Source organism: Pleurodeles waltl, chromosome 3_2 (assembly GCF_031143425.1).
Source record: "Pleurodeles waltl isolate 20211129_DDA chromosome 3_2, aPleWal1.hap1.20221129, whole genome shotgun sequence".
Lineage (NCBI taxonomy): Eukaryota > Metazoa > Chordata > Amphibia > Caudata > Salamandridae > Pleurodeles > Pleurodeles waltl.
Genome location: NC_090441.1, coordinates 196299276 through 196323454, shown reverse-complemented (window position 1 = coordinate 196323454; position 24179 = coordinate 196299276). Strand labels below are relative to the sequence as shown.

Below are 24179 nucleotides of genomic sequence, written 5' to 3'. Positions count from 1 at the left end.
ACTGCATTCATCGGTCCGTGCTCACTCTACAAGGGCAGTTTCTTCCTCAGCAGCACTGTTTGCAGGGGTTCCTCTGCTAAACATCTGCAGAGCAGCGACATGGAAAAGCTGCCATACATATACACGACATTACTGCCTGGAAGCACTATCGCAAGGAGAGGTTGCAGTGGGTCAGGCAGTCCTCAGGAACCTCTTCAAGTGAAGGTGAGCCATCTCTTTCATCCCTCCATCCTAGATCAGGTATGCACATTGTTTATGTCCTGTTACTTTTGAATACGGATCCTATGCATTAAAAAAAAAAGAAAAAAAGAAAAAAAAAGAAAAGAAGAGTAAAGGGAGAGAAGTTAAAGATGGGGTGAACAGACGATATGTTGTTTAGAGTATTGCTTTATATATATATTTATATAAATGTATGTATTATATATGGAGGCGTTTTGTGACGTACATGGCTGCAATATTCCAATGTGCATAAGTACTGCCCGTTACTCTGATTCAAGCATGTGAATCTATGAAAGTTCCAATACTGGAGTAAGAAAATGAGTTACTTACCTGTAACTATAGTTCTCCAGTATTAGAATTTTTCATAGATTCACATGCGACCCACCCGCCTCCCCGGAGAAGCTCACTTTCACACCTCTCTCTCTCTCTCTCTCTCTCTCTTTCTCTCTCTCTCTCTCTCTCTCTCTTTCTGTTCCTATCCTTAATGCACTTGTGCTTAGAAAATCGGAGGTGCTGGAGTTTCTCGCAGGAGGATTCTAGAGGGTGGTGTTGTCTGATTGGTGGATGCTCAAGTTTGGTCCTTTTCTTAAAATGACTGTGATAAACTATTAAATTAAAGAGTCCTAAGGCCCTTGTATTGATATGTTTCATCATTACTTGTGTAATTGTACCGGAGGCTCCCATCTCGACTACGGGGAATGATTCAAGCATGTTAATCTATGAAAGTTCCAATACTGGAGTAAGCACCCTTTTCTACACTCTTCTTTATGTATCGGGCCCTCTATCGAAGAACGGGCTAACACCTTGTTGTACAAGGTGTTACCTTAGGTAACAATATATCTGGTATAGACATATTCTAGTTGCAGATTCCTTACATTTGAATTTCCCCGAGCAGTACCCCTGCATGTCGTTCGGTGGCATTGGTCAACTCCGCGGGCATTGTGGTCGCCGTGATGACGTCACGATCGTATATAGGTCTATGAAAGGTTCCAATACTGGAGAACTACAGTTACAGGTAAGTAACAAATTTTCTTACCGGTCAACCTGGGCTCTACTTCTAACAGATTGGTAATTATGAGTATGATGTAGCATTCCTATGACTATCTCTGTATTGTAAACCATTCTTCTGTGAAGTCATCAATTGCTTCTACTGTCAAAAGTGTTTCAATTTTTTCCTAAATATAGTCTACTGCATTATGTGTAAAACCTAGCCTACCATGTGTTGCTCTATAGGCTTCAGGATTGTGAATAATGGAGATCTATTCTCCTCTTCGCTCTCTTTCAGGAGTGCCAGGGTGGAAGACTGTTTCCTCAGGCATGGCCGAATGTTATCACAATGTCACTGAGCTGCCTTTCGGGAAGGTTGTGACCTTTCGTGTGGCTTGTAAGACCAAAGCGGGTCAGGGTCCATATAGCAACATCTCTGAAGAGGTGCTGATTGAGGAAGCAGGTGAGTTTTTATGCCGGACCATTGTTCATATTAGCACATTAACAGCGAGCCATTGTCTTTCCTCTCTTCTGAAGCACCATTTATTCCCAAGTCCCAGACAAGAGACAGCATAGGGTCTGTGTAATAACATATCATGCAAGGTAAGTGAGTTGATATAACTTTTTGTGACACACTTTCTGCCCTAAACCATCCAAAACTGGAGAACAGAGTCTTGTGTACTTCCTACAGAGTTTGAGATCTTGAGATTATACTACTGTCCCCAAGTATTCACAAATAGACATATATCCAGAGGTACTGTTTGAGATGATCCACGACTGGAGACCTAACTCTCAATGCTGTCTCAGAAGATCTACAAATGCAGAAACCATGCGGTACTATTGAGGTGATTCACAACTTGAAGCTGAACTCTGGACACTGTCCAACAAGATCCACAAATGAACACTTATCCAGGAATACTGCCCAAGACCTTCCATAAATCGCAACTGATATAGGTATACTGTCCCAGGATTCTCACAAAGCACCACAGATCCATCAGTACTGTTCAAGAGGATCCACAAGTGGAGACTTAAGTGGCGATACTGTTCCACATGACTGACAAAAAGGACATAAATCCATTTATATTGCCAGAGGGGATCAAGAGCTGGTAGAGTGACCACGTTCCTCCATGTCATTACTGAATGTTTCTAGTCATGGACTTTTGTGTGATTTCATAATGTGTTCTATGTGTTGCTATAATGTTTTTCTTCACTTGAACTACTTAGAATAACCCACCTTAGATCAAAGATTAGGGGCTGAAACGTTCATGTCTTCGAGACAGTGTCCATAGCCTCCTGGAATAAGATGTTCACTGTAACAGCAAAGTCCTTGATACTGCACCACAGATTCAAAAACTAAGACAGAGCTCTTGGTAGCTTCACAAGTAGTCCTAAAGAATACCAAACATTAGTTATTGTCCCCAAAATAAAGGCCAAGAAGGTAATTTAGAGGGTGACAGATGTGGAGCCTCTGCAGAAACAGATGATGTCACACCCCCAACCTTGCAGTTCCCTCGTTCCATTGAGAAGAGGGGGACCAACATGGATTCCGTAGGTAAAACATTATCCAGGGACACCCACCACAGCACCTTCAGGTCACAGTCCTGGCCTTGCCCTTATTTAGAGAGACAGTCTCTGGATTCCTCTTACCAGGACCCGCACACAAGACATGGCAGTCCTGGAGACAAAAATGAGTTACTTACCTGTAACTGCAGTTATCCAGTATTAGTATCTTTCATAGATTTACATACTAGACTCAATCTCCGTCGTCGAAGTGGGAGTCCCACGGGACTACAATAAAGCAGTATGTAAGAACTACATTAGCACACAGTGGCAGTAGGACATCAGTTTAATGGCATATCTATGTCATTTTAAAAAAAAGAAACAAACTTGAAGTATGGCCACTCAGGTGCTAGAACCCTATAGAGCACTCCCAAGAGAGGCTGATTCACTCATATGGGGAGCCTCTCAGACGAGGAGGGTGGGTCGCATGTGAATCTATGAAAGATACCAATACTGGATAACTGCAGTTACAGGTAAGTAACTAATTTTCTTATCCAGTATTGGATCTTTCATAGATTCAGATGCTTGAAGCAGAATAGCAAACAGTATCATATGCAACTGAAGTGCTCTTAGAGGATGGTGAGTAGAGTAAAATATATTCATAATAGACTATACAGTATACTCATCAATATGTATCTAGACATACATTACAAACTTTAGCAATCCTATGAAAATCTTAAAGAATAAATGTCAATAGAACAAGAAAGTAGAAATATACAGCTGAGTGAAAAGTACTAGTTTTAACATAAATAAATATCTCTATATAGAGAGGCTCACCTTAGTGGAATAGATGGAGTAATACAGCCTGTCCTACAGCAGAGTCACTGCGCTGTTTTGACTCCAGGCAATAGTGCTGTGTGAACGAGTAGGTGCTCTTCCACATGTCAGCTCTGTATATCTTCTCCAATGGGGTGCATGCGAAAAGAGCATTTGAGGTGGATACTGCTTTTGTGGAATGTGCCTTAGGTTTGTTCGTCAGGGGGTTGCCAACCTTTGAATGGCAAAACTAAATTGTTGCTGAGATCTACCGTGCTAATATGGCTTTCGTAACTGCATTCTCATGACACCCTTGACTGAAGGACACTAGCAGTGTATCAGTTTTCTGAATATGTTTAGTACGGTGGAGATAAAACTCAAGACACCATTTGATATCTAAAGTGTGGAGCATCCTTTCAGCCGATATAGTAGGATTAATAATCCTTAAAATCATGCATTGAGTTGAAACTGAGAAGGAACCTTTGGAATGAACTCAGATTCATCCTCAGGAGGACGAATTCATCTGTGAAGCATAGGTAAGGCTCTAGGATAGTGAAGGCCTGTCACTGACTCTTCTGGTGGAAGTAAGGGCGAGTGGAATAGCGACCTTCCATATGAGAAACTTGAGTTCAGCTTTATGAATTGGTTCGAAAGGGGACTTCATTAATTGTGAGAGAAACATGTTAAGATGCCATTCCTGGGGAGGTGCTCGCACCGGAACAAAAGTTCTGAACAGCCCTTTCATAAAATGTTTGATGGGTGTAGTGGAACAGAGAGATATAGCCTGTGCAGAACACCTTTACCTTGAGATTGTGGCACAGTGAACCTTAATTGATGCATGAACCAAGCTAAGCTTGGCCATTGAAAGCAGATATGGTATGATCTGTTCAGGAGAGGCTTCAAACAAGTGTAAGTAATTCTGATGGCACCAAGAACAGAATCTTTCCACTTCAGGCTGTAGATTTTGTTTGTACTTTTCAGACCACGCTCTGGATAGGATAGCTCTGCATTCTTGATTGATGGTTAGATTTCGGAATTCATAGAACTCAGGAGCCATGCATGCAACTTGAGAAAGGCTGGCTCCGGGTGTAAACCTTGGCTTTGATCTCTTGTTAGAAATATATATTTTTTTCAGCAGGCAGATGGGATTGGTCACAGATAGGAGAATCAGCTCCGTGAATGAGTGTTGTCAGGGCCATTTGGGAGCTACCAGGACGATCAGGCAGTGCTCTGTTTTAATTTTTCTGAGAATCCTGGGAAGCAATGGGAAGAGGGTAAAAGCGTAAGCAAAGGTCCCAGACCATTGCATCGAAAGGGCATTCCCCCACGACCTCGGAACTGGGTATGCACTGGCGTAGAACTGGTATTTGGCGTTGTTGTCTGTTATGAAGAGATGTAATGCTGGCTTGCCCCTGCGGGAGAAGACCTTGTCCGCTTCTTGCTGATATAGTTCCCATTCGTGGCAACTGTCCTCTGTTCTGCTGAGTGTGTGTCTGCGAGAGTATTGTTCACACCAGACAGGTGCGCTGCCCTCAGGGAGATTTTGTGTATTGTGAGTCAATACCAAAGATCCTGCGCTTCTTGAGAAAGGGACAGAGATCGTATTCCTCCCTGTTTGTTGGTGTAATACATGCTGGTCCTGTTGTCTGTATGGACCAGCACAGAGGAGCCCGATATCCATGACAGAAATGCCCATAGTGGGATGAATATTGCTTTTAATTCCAAGAGACTGATGTGCATCAGTTTCTGATGGTTTGACCATTTTCCTTGGATCCACATAGCCTGCAAATGATGGCCCCAGTTCTCCCGAGAAGCGTTTGTTGTGATGAGGAAGTCTGGAACTGAGGGCAGTAACATTAACACTTTAAAGATGTGATTTATGTGAGTCCACCACTGTAATGCTTCTACCATCCATGGGGTAATACTGATCAAGTCCTCAAAGGATCCTTGAGACTTGATCCATTGCTTCTGGAGCTCCTCCTGTAATGGTCTCATCCTTAGTCGCGCTAGAGGTACTAGGTTTATTGCCAAAGAAATCAACCCTACGAGCAACTTGAAGAGTCTCATATTCTTTTGGAGATTTCGAAAGCCAGACTTGATACCTTTTTTGTCTTTCTTGTGGAAGAGAAGTTTTGTTCTTGATTGTGCCGAGATTTGCACCCAGAAAGGTAATCTTTTGCGTTGGTATGGTGGATGATTTTTGGTCGTTTACCGTGAGGCCTAGACTGCCAAATAGTGTAAGACAGGCCGTGGTGGCTTCGGAAGCATGTTGTGGTGATGGCACTTTCAGAAGCCAATCGTCTAAACAAGAGACAGCATAGGATCTGTGTACTTGAAATACTTGAAAACCTTGTTTGCAAAGTGCAGCTGCCACTGGCACGAGACATTTTGTGAAGCTTTGAGGGGCTGGCTCCAGTCCAAACAGAAGGACTTCGAACTGATAGCGGGTACTGGCTACAGTAAAGCAGAGGTATTTGTGATGCCTGGGATGAATGGGGATGTAGAAGTAGGCATCCTGCAAATCCAATGATGTCATGTAGTCTCCGCTATTTAGAAGGTGAATGATGTCTGAAAGGGTTATCATAGGGAAAGAATATTTGAGCAGAAATGTGTTTAATTTTCTGAGGTCCAGTATTGGTCTGTTTTCTTTCTCACCAGGAAAAGCCTAATCCTCTTTGATGAGGGGCAACCTTCTCTATCGCACCCTTGGAAAGCATTAGTAATGCTTCTTTCCTTAGAAAGTGAAGATGGGGTGGGAATGCTCCTTTCTGAGGATAGTTTGGAGGGCCCTGCACAACCTCCAAGGCATGACCGTAACTTATTATATCCAACACCCATTTGTCCGATGTTATCTCCCTCTATTGTTGTAGGTAATTTGAGATGTTCGTGCCCACCTAGGTGGAATAGAAGGAAGGAGGATGTGTAGCCGGTACCTGGTTCAGGTAATAGTTTGCAGCTTGAGTCCCGGCCCTGTGGGGGGAGGGGGGGTGGGCTCCTTCTGTCATCCACCTTGCTTGCTATAGCCTGCTGTGGGTGGCTGGCAATATACCTAATGGTAGGGAGGCCTGTATTGAGATTACAATGGAGGTGGTCGCTGGTAACCACCTCTGTATGAAGAGAAACCTCTCCCTCTGGCCCCTCAAAAGGGTAATTTTTTTCATTGCGAAGTGCCGAGCGACCTGGCAGTGTCCGTGTCTGTCTTTATTGCCAACAATGCATTGTTTATGTGTTTGCCAAATCCAGTTTCACCATCATAGGCCATGTCCAAGATTTTTTGATTGGACCTCTGGTCAAAATGATGTGGCCTTCAACCATCCTTAGTAACGTAAAACTGATGCTCTGAATAGCTGGCGAAAACATGTGGATGTGATGTCCAGAGTGCAATCAAAGATTCCGGAAGAAGTAAGCTCGCCCTCTTGTAGTGTCCTCCTCGCTTCAGATCTATTATTTTCTGGGATGAGGTGGATGAAGCTGCTGACATCTGACAACATCTGGCGGTCATAACGCCATAGAATTGCACAGACAGTTATAGCTGACGTAATGGAGAACCTCTTTTCTACATTGTCTAGTCGTCTGCCTTCCTTGTCTGGTGTAACAGATATGAGAATGAAAGGTTGTTTAGAACGCCTTTGAGAAACCTGGGGAACAACAGTCAGGTTTCGTATGACCATTAAAACAAGCCGAGGAATCTTCCGTAGCTTTGTACTTTTTATTCAGGCGAGTAGGTACTGGTGGAATTGTAGCTGTTTTTTTCATAATCTCAATCACTTCGCTCAAAATATAGTCAATAATGGGGATAGCTCTGTAGGAAAGTCCCCTCTTTCTGGCATGGTTACCCCCACTTTTTGCCTGATGTCAGTGTGGGTAGACTGTTTTCACTGGGATCCTGCTAATCAGGACCCCAGTGATTGTGCTCTCTCCTCCACATTTGGTTGTTTTGCTACTTCATACACCCCACAATTAGCATACTGGTGTATCCCTGTAAGTCCCTGGTAGATGTAACTTAGGTACCCAGGGCATTGGTACACCAGGGGTCTCCCATGGGCTGCACCATGTATTATGCCACCCAAGGGAGCCCATGCAAACTGTGTTTGCAGGCCTGCCATTTGCAACCCGTATGAAATGGTGCATGCACCCTTTCACTAGTGGTCACTAGACCAGGTCACTATAAGTCATCTCTATGGTAGGCCCTTTCAGCCCAAAGGGTAGGTGCAGGTCCCTGTGTGTTTGGGCACCCCTGCATGAACGGTGGTGCCCCTATAAACTCCAGTTCCAATTCGCTGGGTTTCGTAAGTGCAGGGAAGCCATTTTATCTGTGTACTGGCCACTGGTAACTACCTATGGTCCAGCTACATAATAGTAACTCTGAACCTGGGCATGTTTGTCATCAAATATGTTGGATTCATACCCCAATACTAATTCCAGTATTAGAAACATGATGCCATACACTCTGAGGGTTCCTTAGAGGATCCCCCGTTCTGCTATTATCAGTCTTCCAGGGTCTGCAGGCAGCCCGCTTCTGCAGCTCCCCAGACACAATTCTGCCCTCCTGCTACTTCAACAGCTCAAGCACGGGACAGCAGAACAGAGGATTTCCTGCAAGAGAGGAGTGCAACCTCCTCGGTACTGGTAGCCCCCACCCCCGCACCCCCCTCACGCCACTGGGATGCTTTGAAGGGCAAATTTGGGGCCATCCTTGCATAATCTGGTTTGCACCAGTCCAGAGACCACTGGTCGCCACTAAGGCACGAAACACACAAAGGAAAGGGAAGTGACCACTCTCCTGTCCATCTCCACCATTAGGATGGTGCATAGAGGGCCTCCAAGCGGCTACTTGGTTCTGCCATCTTGGAAACAAGATTTGCAGAGGCCTCTGGGAACATCTGACTGAGTAGGCCAGGTAGCTGACGTCAGTGACCCCTCCTGATAGGTGGTCACCCCGAGAGCGACCAAACCCTCTTTTTTGGCTATTTAGAGACTCTGATTTTTCATGCAAGATACTGGAAGGAACTCTCTGCAATACATCTTCTGCACCTGGCCTCTAGAACCGTTGCTGGGCTACACAGGAACCGGACAAGACTGCACCGCCTGAGAAGACTACTCTTTGTACCATTGTTTCCGCGGCTACTGTCAGCATTCTGGAACATCTCCAAAGCTGTGCATCCCTTGAGGTTGGCAAGACTTTGACTGACCAAGAAGCAAGAAGGAATCCTCCTTGGAGTGAAGGAGTCACTCCTGTGCATCTGCAGGCACCTAAGGCAACGATATCGGGCTGGTGGGATCTTCTGTCCATCCAATCTGCGAAGATTCTCCAACACAGTTGGTGGTTCTGAGGGATCAATACAGACAAAAAAGGTACACTGTTCCTAACACAACATCAAAACAATGGTAACATACAGGGGAGCCTGTAATTCAGGAGTAAAGAGAGCCCTCACACATCTGTCCGGATGTAAAGCATCATCACTGGGCTCACTCCTCGCCAGACCGGCACTGCAATGTCCGGCGGGCAACCCTTCGAAAGAAGGGGTGCTCTTAACCGAATTACTACAAAATGAGTGGTACCAGCGTTAAATCCGATTAGATAGAGTGGTGAGGAGAGACAAAAGACAAATTAAAATTGGCTCTAAGCACAAGCAATCAAAATTTAATGTATCTCAACTGTGTCTAGACCAACATTAAAAGATATAACCGGAGTGCTAAATGGACCAATGTTCCTATGCACTCACAAAGGAAAAAATAGGGAGAAGGACAATGTCCCCAACCTATAGAGTACAGGTCTACATGTTTCGTGTCTTACAGTGGTCCCGGAGGATCCAATGACGCTTCTTCAGGACCTTAATGAAAACACTTCTCCTCTAAGTGTAGAATGACCCTATTAGGGTACAGATGACTTACAGAGAGAGTCCACTGTTCGTCTTGTCAATCTTTTTCGTCAAAAAAAGGGGGGGTCGCCCATCCCAATTAAAGATAGCAGCGCCCTAGGGGTACACGGAATTCTCACAGAGAGCGCAGAAATACAGCGCGGTCCGGGAGCGTCTGGAACCTGCCCGACTCCGTGTTCCTGAATGGAGCATTGGGAGGCTGTACACTGGACCGTCAGTCTCCCTGTCCTCCCTTTATATATAGGTTCTGAGGGATCCCCTGGGTCCTCTCTGCCTTCTTTCCAATGTGGGAGACAATGAGCCCTTGCCTGTGCCACTGGGACAGATCCCCTCTGCACCGTGACTGCTGCATCAACCACGGCTTGTTGACTACTGCTCTGAGGGATCTTCAGGCTCGGGGTAGCCCTGGCCCCTAGCACTCTAGTTCTGCAAGGACAGTCTCCTCTCTGCAGCTCCAGTGGCCTGAGACTCCCTTTCAGGTGTGCTGACTGGGCCTTACTGCAACTTACTGTGCCTGCTTCCAGTGGGTTGCTTGTGGGGACTCTGACTGCTTCTTTTGGCTCTCCTGCATCCTGAGGGTCAGCCCGGACTCCCCTCCATGTGTCAAGTCCCCAGGACCTTGCTGGTCCTCCACAGCTCTGCAAACGCTCCAGGAGCTCCTGCTGCATTTGCCTGTGCTTGTTGGTGGTCCTCCTGACCACTGATTCATCTGCAATCTGGTGGCCGTCAAGGGACAGCTTGTAGGTTACTTCAGGGATTCCTCTGTAGCTCCTGGAACCCACAGCTGGACTTCATCCATCACTGACGACCTAGATCTTCAGCTACAGAAGGGTGGGCATTTCCTCTTGCCCCACCTGGACACTCCTGCGTTGAATGGACTCTGTTCCCTTCTTTTGCAGGTCCTCTTCACCTGGAATCCACCCTTGGGTTCCACCGGTCTGGTCCTTGTTTTGCCTTTTTACTATCATGACATCCCAATGTTAACCTGTGGGAAAACCGGGTAACTTACCTCTCTGCACCTAGGCTGCTGGGGATGTTCTAGGTATTTACCTTTTGGGGTTCTACTCATCCCCAGCCCTTAGCTAAATGCTCCTACATTATGGTGGGGGACACCCTTTCGCATTCCATTTTTTTAGTATATGGTTTTGGCCCCCCATAGAGCCCTTCCTAATTTATGCTTTTCCTGAGTTCTTGCTAGTGTATATTCTGTGTGTTCATGCCTCCAGAGGGAGGTATACCAATGGTAGTCTTGTCTGGTGTACTTATAACAAAATACCTTTATTTTTGCAACCCTGTGTGGTTCCTTTCATGTGTTTGATGAGTTATTGTGTGACTATGTAGTACTGCAAGTGCTTCACATGCTTTCTAGATAAGTCTTGCCTGCTCACCACAGCTACCCTATAGAGCCCTGACTGCCTAGACACTGTAACACTATCTAATCAGGGTTGCCTGGACCAAGTATAGGGTGTAACATCATAGGTGTCCCTCACACACTGGGCCAGCTTCCTACAAGCTCTTACTGATTTTCTGGCCTGCTCCTTAAAATCTTGCAGAAAACAGTCCAACTGAGAAATGGAAGTTGGCTGTTGAAAACGCATTGCAGCCATGTCCATCAAGTTGTGGGAACCCCCGATGTCCTCAGGGGGAGAGTCTGAGGGATGAGGAGGTGAAGGAGATGGGAGTATTGGCTACATAGTCATCCCACTCATCGTGAAGGTGTTGGGGAACAATGATCTCTCCCTCTTCCTTATCTTCTTCTGAGGAGGTATCATCCTCCCTGGGAGGTGCAGCTGTTGATGAGGCTGGTGTCAGCCTTGATGTTGTTGGAGGAGAAGGAATGTTCCTCGGTGTAGCCGAAGAAATTGGTTGCAGAGGCTGCTGTTGCTGATCCTGGGTGGAGTCCAGAAATCTGCATCTATAGTCTTTGAACATGGCCTGCAAATTTGGGATTTGCAGGCCATTTGCAGGCATCTGTACGATATCACGTCTTGGCTGGAGATACTCGTAATGTTCATAATGTTTGCCATGAAGGGTATAGTGTGACTCATAGTCCGCCCGGTCATACTCGTCGTTATCATCCTGATATTTAATGTGAAGTTCTGAGGGACTGTGTGTGTCCCTGAAGGGTCCCTCATCTTCAGATTCCTCCCACTCCAATAGGCCACAAGGCAGCAGGGATGAAACTTTGCTTGGAGAAGTTTCTTCAAGATGTAGAGTAGTTCTTGTGATCTTGATGATCTGGTTGGTAGTTGCAAGATCATTTGACACTAAAGCAGAGGTGGCAATGGTATATTGTGGCAGTAATATCTCTCCCATCGACGGTGTCATCAACAGCAGTGCTGTTGTCGACGGTGCTGTCACCAACAATGGTTTTGTCGACGGTGGTGTCTTTGACAGTAGCCTCGTCAGCGATGGTGCCATTGAGTATGGTGTAGTCGTTGATGACTTTGTTAACTGTGCAGAGGATGGACTAGACCTCGTTGATGGTTCTTTTAGTGAGGACTGCTTCATATGCTGGTAATGTTGAGTCCACCATCTCTGAGAGTCCAGGGCCAAATACCTTAGAGGATGAAATGGGTGTATGAATGGCCATTGTCATCGATGTTGCTGATGACGATGGCCTCGTCAACGAGATGGTGATGACAGTCGATGCTGTAGGCGTTGTTGACACTAGCATCAACTGTGTTGTCGTCAACGGAGTTTTCAGTGATGTTTTTGTTCTCAATGTCAACAGTTAAGAAAAAATAGAACAATGACGAGTCTCCTTTTTCTTCAGGGATGGAGTGGACGGCTGGGAGGAGGCTGACCCTGCGGGGACTGTTTTCTCCTTTGAAGGATCTTTGTGAGCTTTAAAATACTTTCTGCTCTCCTTAGAACACCCCTAGTCAGAGGATCTTGACCTTTTATGGGGTTTAGAAGTTGTACCACTGTCCTCACCTGAAGAACTGTATTTTGTAGATCTGGACCTTTGTAGCCATAGTAGTAGTCTTCCTCCTCTGCCCCTCAAATTGTTTTGAGGAGAAGTTTCAACAGATCTTATACTTTGCCTGATGTTGAGGGTACAGGCAATAGAGACAGTCTTTGTGTGGGTAATCCACATGCAGTCTTTTCTTCCCACAGGATTTGCCGCAACGAAAGAGACCTTTTATGGATGAATCAGATAATGTAGCTGTAGAAAAACTGGTTTTCACAGGAAATAACTGAGCAGAGCTCAGGGACACTTCCTTCACACAACAAGCGTTAGGATACCTGAGGGAATAAGCCTCTCTTGGGAGTGTTAAAAGGGTGCTAACACCTGATTGGTCATACTTCAAGTTTGGTCCTTTTTCTAAAAAGGTCATAGACTATTAAACTGATGTCCTAATGCCATTGTGGCCTTTTATAGTTCTCACAAACTGCTTTATTGTGATACAGTGGGATTCCTACTTTGATGACGGGGAATGATTCAAGCATGTGAATCTATGAAAGATCTAACACTGGATAAATCAAGCAAATTGTAGGATTGAGCAGCTCGCATACTGATGATAAAGAGTGCCCATCTTGGAATGCAATTCTACATAATCTATCATTGTTTTGCTGTTTGAAAATTGCTATCACGTTGATAATTAGTCCCAGAGGGCCTGATTCACAAAGGTAAACGTAGACCTGATGTCTAAGTTTAGACCTGATGTCTAAATTGAGACTTCAGGACTAAAGTTATATTAAAGTTATACGTCAGGTCTAAAGTTAGACTTTAAGTCTGAGTTTAGACCAAATGCCTAGGTTTAGACCTGATGTCTAAGTGCCCTATTCAGAAAGGTAAACTTAGACTTTTGGTCTTAACTTATTATTCGCAAAGGGTATGCACGAGTATCTTCATGTCCTTACTTAGGGTGGAGTTTCCACTCCAGGTGCAGAGTGCACTCTCCGCACCAGAAGAGGGTACTCTCTGCATATCTCTGCCCTCAGTGCAGAGAGTACACTGACTGCGGAGAGTGTCCATCCCTGCATTTTCAGCTAATCACAGGTGTAGGAAAATGCCCTCTTTCTTGGCATGGTTACCCCCATTTTCTGCCTATCAGTTTGTTTGACTGTGTCTACTGGGTTCCTGCCAGCCAGGACCCCCGTAGTTTTACCCTCTCTTCGAAATTGTACATTTTTCTCCCCACAATTGGCATACTGGTCCTCTCATGTAGGTCCCTAGTATATGGTACCTAGGTACTGAGGGCATTGGGGTTCCAGGGGATACCTATGGGCTGCAGCAGTTATTCTGCCACCCATAGGGAGCCCATGCAAAGGGTTCTGCAGACCTGCCATTGCAGTCTGCCTGAACAGGGTACACGTACCCGGTTCCACTACAGGTCACTGCACCAGGTCAATGTAAGTCACCCCTGTGGTAGGCCCTCACAGCCCAGAGGGCATGGTGCAGGTACCTATGTGTGAGGGCACCACTGCACTAGCAGAGGTGCCCCCACAAACTCCAGATCCATTTTCCTGGAATTTGTGAATGCAGGGAAGCCATTTTACGCATGTACTGGACATAGTCACTACCTATGTCCAGTTACATAATGGTAACTCTGAACCTGGGCATGTTTATTATCAAACATGTTGTAATTACACCCCAATACTGTTGCATGTATTGGAAGCATGATTGCATGCGCTTTGGGGGGATCCTTGGAGGACCCCCAGCCTTGCTACCACCAGTCTTACCGGATTTCCCAGGCAGCCCAGCTGCTGCCACCCATTAGACAGGTTTCTGCCCTCCTGCTACTTGATCTGATCAAGCCCAGGAAGGGAGATCAAGGGATTTCCTTTGAGAGAGGGAGGTAACACCCTCTCCCTTTGGAAATAGGTTTGACTGGCTTGGGAGGGGTAGGTTCCCCAAACCACTGGTTTGCTTTGAAGGGCACATTTGGTGCCCTCCATGCATAAACCAGTCCACATCAGTTCAGGGACCTCCAGTCCCTGCTCTGGCGTGAAACTGGACAATGGAAAGGGGAGTGACCACTCCCCTGCCCATCTCCACCCCAAGGATGGTGTACTCAGAGCTCCTCCAGAGGGTCTCTGAGTTTTGCCATCTTGATTCTAAGGATGACAGGGAACTCTGGGAGCATCTGAGTGGGCAGGCCAGGCAGGTGGCGTCAGAGCCCCCTCCTGATAGGTGCTTACCTGACCAATCCCCCTTTCAGGACTATTTAGGGTCTCTCTCTTGGGTGGGTCCTCCGATTCGGCTTGCAAGATTCCAGCAGGACTCCTCTGCAACCTCTGTTTCAACTTCTGGCCTCCGGAACCATGACTGGACCCTCAAGGAACCTTCAAGATGCAGATCCACGAGGAAGACGCTTCTACAATATTGTATCCAGAGTTCCTGCCAGCTTTGCAACAGTTTCCTTACCGTGCATCCACAGAAGACTGCAACCATTCAGCCTGCACAAGAAGAAGGAATCTCCCTTAGAGTGAAGGAGTCACTCCCCTGCAACCGCAGGCACCAACAACAAGCAATGACCAGCTGCGTGGATCCCCTCTCCTGCTGAGGTGCGTGGATCCTGCATCATGGGTGGTGGTCTGGAGTAGTCATCTTGGTCCTCCCTGCCAGCTGTCCAACTTTTGGTGGAGGTATGCCTTTGCCTTACCAGGCAAGACAGCACCCAAGTGCACGCGTCTCTTGCAGCTGCCAACACTTGTTTGCATCTCCTCCAAGGGATCTTCAGGCGATGTGTAGCTCCAGCCCCCAGCACTCCTTCCTGCAAAGCACAGCTTCCCTGCGTAGTTCTCCGGCGGCATGGGATCCAACTTGTGTAGTGCTGCGTGGGCTTCTTCTGTGACTTCTGTGTCCCTATCCTGTGGGACTCCTGTGGATGCTGCCTCTGCTCCTGTGGACTCTCTGCAACGCTGAGGGTCACATGTGACTCCCCCTCCTGGGTTGAGTCCTCCTGGGCCTTGCTGGTTCCTGGCAGCAAATCTTTTCCACTAACCGCGAGTTTGCCTTTGCCAAGGCTTGTTGGTGGGAATCTTGCTCTGACATCTTCCTTCCAGCGTGGGACACCTCCTGCATCCATCTGGAATTCCTCTCTGGCTCCTGGGCTGCAGTGCTGATCTGTTCTTCAGAACCGTCGACCAACTCCTGCATCCATAGCTTGGTGGGTAGTACCTCCTACTCCTCCTGGACTCCACTGTGACTCTTGGTCCCCTCTCTCCACAGGTTTTCTTTCTCCAGGAGTCCACCACTGGTTTTCTTGCAGTCTTCTCTGGGTGCCTTCTTTCTCTCTTTTTCCTCCTTTTGGGTGATTTGGGGAAAATCCAGTGTTTTATTTCTGCATCCCTGTTCGCTGGGGGGTACTGTGTTACTTACCTTTTGTGGGTTTCTAATATCCCCAGCTCTCCTCTACACATTTTACTTACCTAGGTAGGGGTACCTTGTTCGCATTCAATTTGTTTTAGTATATGGTTTGTACTTCCCCTAGGGTCACTATTGGTTATTACTTTTTGCACTGTTTTGTAACCTTTTCTCTGCCTATTTCTGATTGCTAGTGTATATAGGGGCATATTTATACTTGTTTTGCTCCGAATTTGCATAATTTTTTTGATGCACATTCGGTGCAAAACTGACTCCATATTTATACTTTGGCGCTAGACCCGTCTAGTGCCAAATTTATGGAGTTAAAGTCATTTTTTGGACGTGGAAACCTACTTTGCGTCAATGAGTTGCAAAGTAGGAGTTCCCGTGCAAAAAATGATTCTATGGCCTTGGCGCCATATTTATCCCCGTGCTAAAATCACGCATGGGAGGGTGGAGGGGTCAAAAAATGGCGCAGACCTTGCTTTGCACCATTTTATAACACCTGGGTCAGGGCAGGCGCTAGGGGACCTGTGGGCCTATTTTCTCTCCAGGCCCCTGGGACACCCCCAACCACACCAGATGGACAGCGGAGGATGGGGGACCCTATCCCAGGTATGTATAGGTAAGTACATTTAAGTATTTCTTTTTTTTTTTAAGTGCCATTGGGGGTCCTGAAATGGGCCCCCATACATGGCACTGGGTGCAGTGGCCATGCCCAGGAGACCCTGGTCCCCTGTGCTGGCCATTGGAATGGTGGGCATGACTCCTGTCTTTTCTAAGACAGGAGTCGTGTGGTATGGATGGTTTTGTGTCAAAAAATGACTCTAGGCAGGTTAGAGTCATTTTTTTATCTCTAACCTGCCTAACGTCATTTTTTGGTGCAAAACCCCCTTCTTTCATACCGCCATCCCCACCCGACTAACTATATATATTTTTTTTACGCTAGCCTACCCTATGCACCGGTTTGCACCATTCCATAAACATTGTGCCCGGCTAGTGCACAGAAATGGTGCAAGCCTGTGCTAAACCTTTTGTTGCAAAACTGCATTAGTGCAGTTTTGCACCAAAAAGTATAAATCAGGGCCTAAGTGTATAACTTACCTCCTAAGGGTGGGTCACCTGTCAAGTATTTTGTGGTGATTTATTCAGCTGAGTGTTTTCTTTCATGTGTGTAAGTGCTGTGTGACTCCAGTGGTATTTTTTTAGCTTTGCATGTCTCCTAGATAAGCCTTGGCTGCTCATCCACAGCTATCTTTAGAGAGCCTGGCTTCTAGACACTGCCTATACTTCACTAAGAGGGGATACCTGGACCTGGTATAAGGTGTAAGTACCATAGGTACCCACTACAGATCAGGCCAGCTTCCTAAAACAGGAGATCGCAAATTGCAGCCAACCTAATTGATATCTGTTAGGCAGATTATTTTGTCACCCCTTGAAAATGTGCAGTTTCTAACGTGATCGGTTAATACATAGGTCTGCTTGGAAATTGCAATATCATTCGCAAACCAGTCTGTCCAAATTGCATATCTCTAGTTTGTGAATATGGATAGTATATCAGAGCCTAAGTTATCACTTGAGCCCAGTGGCGTCCCGCAGCTTTAGGAAAGAGGAGGGGCAGGGCGGAAGCACATACACACTCATTCTTTCACACACACACGCATGTACATCCATTAACAACACTCATACCATTCAAACATGCACGCACGCACCAAACATTCATTTTAAAAGATCACACACACACATTCTTCCACACACACACGCCCGCACGCACATCCATTAACAACACTCATAAGATTCAAACATGCACGCACACACCAAACATTCACTTTAAAAGATCACACACACACACACAGTCTTTCTTTCACACACAGACGCACACACATCCATTAACAACACTCATAACATTCAAACATGCACGCACGCACCAAACATTCATTCTAAAAGATCACACACACACACACACTTAACTTCAGCCTCAGATGTCCCAGGAGGGTTGGGACTGCCGCCTTCCCTCATTGGCTGAGGGAAGGCAGCAGTCCCAGCCTCGTCACAGAGTGGGATTGGGTCAGTGAGACTGCTGACCCCTCCCCACTCTGTGACGAGGTGTCACTGATTAACACTCACCCTGGGTGCTTCAGGGCTTAAACCGGAAGCGCGCAGGTCAAAGTCAATGGGTGACGCTTTCCTCCTCAACCAGGGAAGGGTCTCAAGGCACCTTTGCTGAGCCGAGGAGGTCACGCCCATAAGAGCTGTGACCTCCTCAGCCCAGCAAAGTTCAGCTCAAGCAGCCAGGGGTCTGCGCAAATCACGCATGTCTGCTCCTGGCTGCCTGACCTGAACATGAAGAGTGTCTGTCAGGCTGACCTTTGTTCAGTCTGATAGACAATCTTCATGAGGGGCAAAAGGTGGGGAGGCGTGGCCCCTTCGCCCTAAAGGATGGGCCACGCCTGCTTGAGCCTTAATTCACTCTTCATAGACGATGAGAGAGCAGCATATAGGCTACCATAATTGTAAAACCCTGTTATGAATACCCAGACTTCAACCTTAATTAGAACTCCCATATGGAATATTGAATAATTTCCTACACTGGACTCTATCCTGCCAGGAATTACATTTTACTGGAAAAACAGCTAGTCCATAGGTGAAATGGGGGCTGGAATTTTGCATGGATGTCTTTGTGGATGGGGAATGCTGTGGGGCAGAGTGGCATACAATGGGCATAGATTAACATGGGACACCTTGCCTTCAACTTTGATAGAAGGTATCTTGCGCTCATAAGATCTGATAACCAAACCCCTAAATATTTATAGCTATATGCTGCACTTATGGTTGTGTGCCCTACCTTCCTGCAGGCCCAGTCTCTGCTGTTTTTTAGACTAAACCTGAAACTTTGTTTGCCTATTAGTCAACTACACTGTATTGACCTGTTTATCACCATCTAATGAGTTTAGCAGCCTTTGCAGGCCAGTGCTTGTGCAGTGTCTGCATTTTGCATTACTTAGCTGCCCCATCGGTTTTTCTGGGAGAAAATCCTTTAATTCTGCCAGGGCAGGTCCCAGGACTGCTTTAAAGAAGCTAAATAAAAGGGTCACAAGAACACACCCCTTCCTTAGGCCCCTTTTAGTTTAAAGGAGTCAGATGAAAATAACTATTAGCTTCATTTTATTTGCACCTAAGTGAAGCCATACTCAAATAGCTTTAAGAAGTCCACTATCAATTTCACCTCAGCAGTATATACGACAAGCTCTTGTATAGTTCGTCAAATGCTGCGCTGAATTCAATAAATCAGACATACTGCTTGTAGGAAAGTACCATCTTGCCTGGCATGTTACCCCCATATTTCACTGTATATATGTTGTTTTATGTGTCAATGTGCCAGGCAGGGCCCCAGTGCTTATAGGTATATGCCCTGTATGTGTTCCCTGTGTGATGACTAACTGTCTCACTGAGGCTCTGCTAACCAGAACCTCAGTGGTTATGCTCTCTCTGCTTTCCAAATTGTCACTAACAGGCTAGTGACCAATTTCACCAATTCACATTGGCATACTGGTACACCCATATAATTCCCTAGTATACGGTACTGAGGTACCCAGGGTATTGGGGTTCCAGGAGATCCCTATGGGCTGCAGCATTTCTTTTGCCACCCATAGGGAGCTCTGACAATTCTTACACAGGCCTGCCAGTGCAGCCTGAGTGAAATAACGTCCACGTTATTTCACAGCCATTTACCACTACACTTAAGTAACTTATAAGTCACCTATATGTCTAACCTTCACCTGGTGAAGGTTGGGTGCAAAGTTACTTAGTGTGAGGGCACCCTGGCACTAGCCAAGGTGCCCCCACATCGTTCAGGGCAAATTCCCCGGACTTTGTGAGTGCGGGGACACCATTACACGCGTGCACTGTACATAGGTCACTACCTATGTACAGCGTCACACTGGTAACTCCCAACATGGCCATGTAACACGTCTAAGATCATGGAATTGTCACCCCAATGCCATTCTGGCATTGGGGGGACAATTCCATGATCCCCCGGGTCTCTAGCACAGAACCCGGGTACTGCCAAACTGCCTTTCCAGGGTTTTCACTGCAGCTGCTGCTGCTGCCAACCCCTCAGACAGGTTTCTGCCCTCCTGGGGTCCAGGCAGGCCTGGCCCAGGAAGGCAGAACAAAGGGCTTCGTCTGAGAGAGGGTGTTACACCCTCTCCCTTTGGAAATAGGTGTCAGGGCTGGGGAGGAGTAGCCTCCCCCGGCCTCTGGAAATGCTTTGATGGGCACAGATGGTACCCATCTCTGCATAAGCCAGTCTACACTGGTTTAGGGATCCCCCAGCCCTGCTCTGGCGCGAAACTGGACAAAGGAAAGGGGAGTGACCACTCCCCTGACCCGCACCTCCCAGTGGAGGTGCCCAGAGCTCCTCCAGTGTGCCCCAGACCTCTGCCATCCTGGATTCAGAGGTGTGTTGGCACACTGGACTGCTCTGACTGGCCAGGGCCAGCAGGTGAAGTCAGAGACTCCTTCTGATAGGCTCTTACCTCTGTTAGGAGCCAATCCTCCTTCATAAGTAACCAAACCTCCTTTTCTGGCTATTTAGGGTTCTCTGCTTTGGGGTATTCTTGAGATAACGAATGCAAGAGCTCACCAGAGTTTCTCTGCATCTCGCTCTTCACTTTCTGCCAAAGGATCGACCGCTGACTGCTCAGGACGCCTGCAAAACAGCAACAAAGTAGCAAGACGACTACTAGCAACCTTGTATCGCTTCATCCTGCCGGCTTTCTCGACTGTTTCCAGGTGGTGCATGCTCTGGGGGTAGCATGCCTCCTCAGTACACCAGGAGCTCTGAAGAAATCTCCTGTGGGTCGACGGAATCTTCCCCCTGCAACCGCAGGCAACAAAAGACTGCATCACCGGTCTTCTGGGTCCCCTCTCAGCACGACGAGTGTGGTCCCTGGAACTCAGCAACTCTGTCCAAGTGACTCCCACAGCCCAGTGACTCTTCAGTCCAAGTTTGGGGGAGGTAAGTCCTTGCCTCTCCACGCTAGACTGCATTGCTGGGTACCGCGTGATTTGCAGCTGCTCCGGCTCCTGTGCACTCTTCCAGGATTTCCTTCGTGCACAGCCAGGCCTGGGTCCCCGACACTCTAACCTGCAGTGCACAACCTTCTGAGTTGTCCTCCGGCGTTGTGGGACTCCCTTTTGTGACTTCGCGTGGACTCCGGTTCACTCTTCTTCCAAGTGCCTGTTCCGGTACTTCTGCGGGTGCTGCCTGCTTCTGTGAGGGCTCCGTGACTTGCTGGGTGCCCCCTCTGCCTCGTCATCCAAGTGGTGACATCCTGGTCCCTCCTGGGCCACAGCAGCATCCAAAAACCCTAACCACGACCCTTGCAGCTAGCCAGGCTTGTTTGCGGTCTTTCTGCGTGGGAACACCTCTGCAAGCTTCTTCACGACATGGGACATCCATCCTCCAAAGGGGAAGTTCCTAGTACTCTTAATTCTTCCAAAACACCAAGCTTCTTCCTCTGGTACCCACCACAAGCCAGGTCAAGTTCCTACACTGCTTGACTTTGAGGACGTGGATATAGCGAGAAGAAAACCCAATCTATCCAACTATTGTCTCATAAACCACACAGTGTGCAATTCTGTTTGAAAAAAGGAAACAAATCCCCTAGCTGCTACCCTTGTTTCAAGGTCCTCTAACAACAGCCATGCTTTTTTCTTTGCATCAACAGTTAGCAGTCACCAGCTTCTGTCAGTTATCTGGATCCTAAGTGCTGGCTGCAAAATTGAACACTTCCAAGAACGTGGGGCAATACTTTGCACCTCTATCTAATTTTGTGCTTGACAAACAATTTCAACCACTATGTTATGTTATTCTTAATGGTTGTCACTTAAGAAAATGTGGTCTAGTAGTCACATTCTGTCTGCAGCTGCCCAAAACCTTTACAATTCTCTCTATGCTAAAATATGATGAAGGTAGTTGGAGAACTCCAGTAGTAGCAGATTGCAAGGAGTGGACAAATAATGCTCCTGAAACCCCCCTTTCTAAGTTAGTTAGATTGGGATCAACATACAAAGATTGCATGTGATATATACATTTTCTTGATAAACTTTATTGACACCATTATCGTGATGAGTTTTGCCTAGTGTATTTGAAGTCATTTCCATATTTGGATTTGATGCTGGGTTTTTTTCCCTTTGAAATCAACACAATCTCATTCAGTTATTTCTCTATGAAATGTAGTTTTGCCTTCTAAATGTTTTTTCTATAATTCCTAAGTATACATTGATCAGCAGAATCCAGGTTACACAGGATTGTTCCTTATGTCTTAGGGCACATAAGGCATGAAAAGGTGGGCTTTGCTCTAAACACTTGGCTTTAACTTTCAAGGATAAATTTGAATTTGAGCAGGCGGATTGTTACGTTATCAAATACCAAAAGTACATGTCTTATGTACCTGCCTCCTCGGCTAGCAGACCAGTAGGGGTTTTGTAGAGCACTGGGGGTGGTCCGAAACAGGCACTCAAAATACACCCTCAGCGGCACAGAGGCGCCCGGTTGCAGTGTGCAAACAAGGCGTCGGGTTTTGTATAGAAATCAATGGAGGGACCCGGGGGTCACTCACACGATGCAGGCAGGGCACAGGGGGCTTCTCGGACCAGCCACCGACTGGGCAAGGGTGAGGGCTGCCTGCTGGTCACTACTTTACCGGTGGGTGGTTCTTTACAGGCCTGGGGGCTGCAGGTGCAGTGCTTCTTTCAGGCGTCGAGTTTCTTTGTTACCGGGTAGTCGTGGTCAGGGGGGTCCTCTGGATTCCCTCTGTAGGCGTCGTCATGGGGGTGCAGGGAGGTCGGATCAGGGTGGACACGTAGTTGGAATCACTTGTGGGTCCTCTCTGCTGCGTTGGTTTCTCTGGACATGGGCCAGGGGCGTTGGTGCAGAGTGGTGGGGACTCACGCTTCTGGAGTGAGGTGAGAGTCCCTCTAAAGATGGTTTCTTCTTGGTGCTTTGGACAGGGCCGCTGTCCACAAGAGTTTCTTGGTCCTTTGGAGTTGCAGGGCAGTCCTCTGAGTCGGCAGAGGTCGCTGGTCCCGCAGGATGCATCGCTTTTGCAGGTTCTTTGAATCAGGAGACAGGCCAGTATGGCTGGGGCCAAAGCAGTTGTCGTCTCCTTCTCTGTGGGGTTTTCAGGTCAGCAGTCCTTCTTCTTGTTAGGTCTCCAGGAATCTGCAATCCTGGGTTCAGGGTCGCCCCTAAATACTGAATTTAGGGGTGTGTTAGGGTCACAGGGCAGTAGCCAATGGCTACCGTACTTGAGGGTGGCTACACCCTCCTTTTGCTCCCTCCCTTTGGGGATGGGAGCACATCCCTATCCCTATTTTAGATCTTCCCTATGAGGGAGAGGTGCCATTTGGGAAGCATGTCGATGACGTGCTTCAAACCATAAAGTGAGACACTGATACTGCCAGATCGCTGGGAACTCTGCTGTATAGGAAAGTGCCTTTTCTTGGAGCCAAGGGCGGAGGGCAACCTTAATTTCGTGGAGGATACCAACAGTACAGATCTCCATCGTACTCCACCACCTTCCACACCCCAATATTAGCAGAGGCAGCCGCCCCCAGCGGCTTACAGCAGACCTCCTCACAGGGGAAAGTCCGGAAAGGCAAACTATAGAAGCCACCCGTAGGCAATGACTGGCTTTAAGCACCGGCTTCCTCCCGTTCTTCCCCATCAGCTTTTCATGGACAAATGGGTACTACACTGTAATACAATTTGGCCACCTCCTAGAGTTCATACAGATACCCTCAGTGACGCCACCACCCCAGGTGCAGCAAAGACATCTGCGTCTGCTCAATTTGGAAGTGGAGACCATGTTGAGCAAAGGAGCAATTAGAGGTTGTACCCCATACCCAGAGGGGGAGAGGCTTCTACTTCCCTTCTTCCTGATTTGGAAAAGGTCTCATTTGTGGAGGCCAATACTAGACTTAAGGGAACTAAACAAATACCTGAAAAAGCAAACATTCCGTATGGTCACATTGCAAGAGATCCTACAGCTTCTAAACAGATCAAACTATAAGACTTCCCTGGATCTTCAAGATGTCTACTTTCATATTTCCATTCACCCAAACACAGAAAGTTCCTGAGATTCATGGTAGCCGGCAAGCACTTTCAATTCTCCCTCCCTCTCACCACACTTCATATCAACCTTCTCGGAACCCTGCCAGATAATCCTAATAGCTCCAGCGTGGCCACATCAACCTTGATACATGGAGTTACTGCTACATTCTGCAAGTCCGCCCATCAAGGTAAAGCCGATTCCAGAGTTGCTCCCCATCAACCAGGGCCAAGTAAGACACCTGGATCCCAAATCTCTGAGCTTATCAGCATGGCTCCTGAATTCAACGAATTCAGCTGCTTAGACATACAAAGGATTGCAGGGATGTCCTTGCTAAAGCCC

At 47.1% G+C, this 24179-nt stretch overlaps 1 protein-coding gene across 2 annotated transcripts in view; it reads left to right on the top strand.

Moving 5' to 3' along the window:
* The window catches only part of SPEG (striated muscle enriched protein kinase), a 1321813-nt gene that overhangs the window by 1129976 nt on the left and 167658 nt on the right, over positions 1-24179 (top strand). For both annotated transcript variants that reach the window (XM_069227158.1, XM_069227157.1), the window contains exon 35: positions 1505-1669. In XM_069227158.1, coding sequence (XP_069083259.1) covers positions 1505-1669 — 165 coding nt within the window. The remainder of the gene's footprint in view (positions 1-1504; positions 1670-24179) is intronic.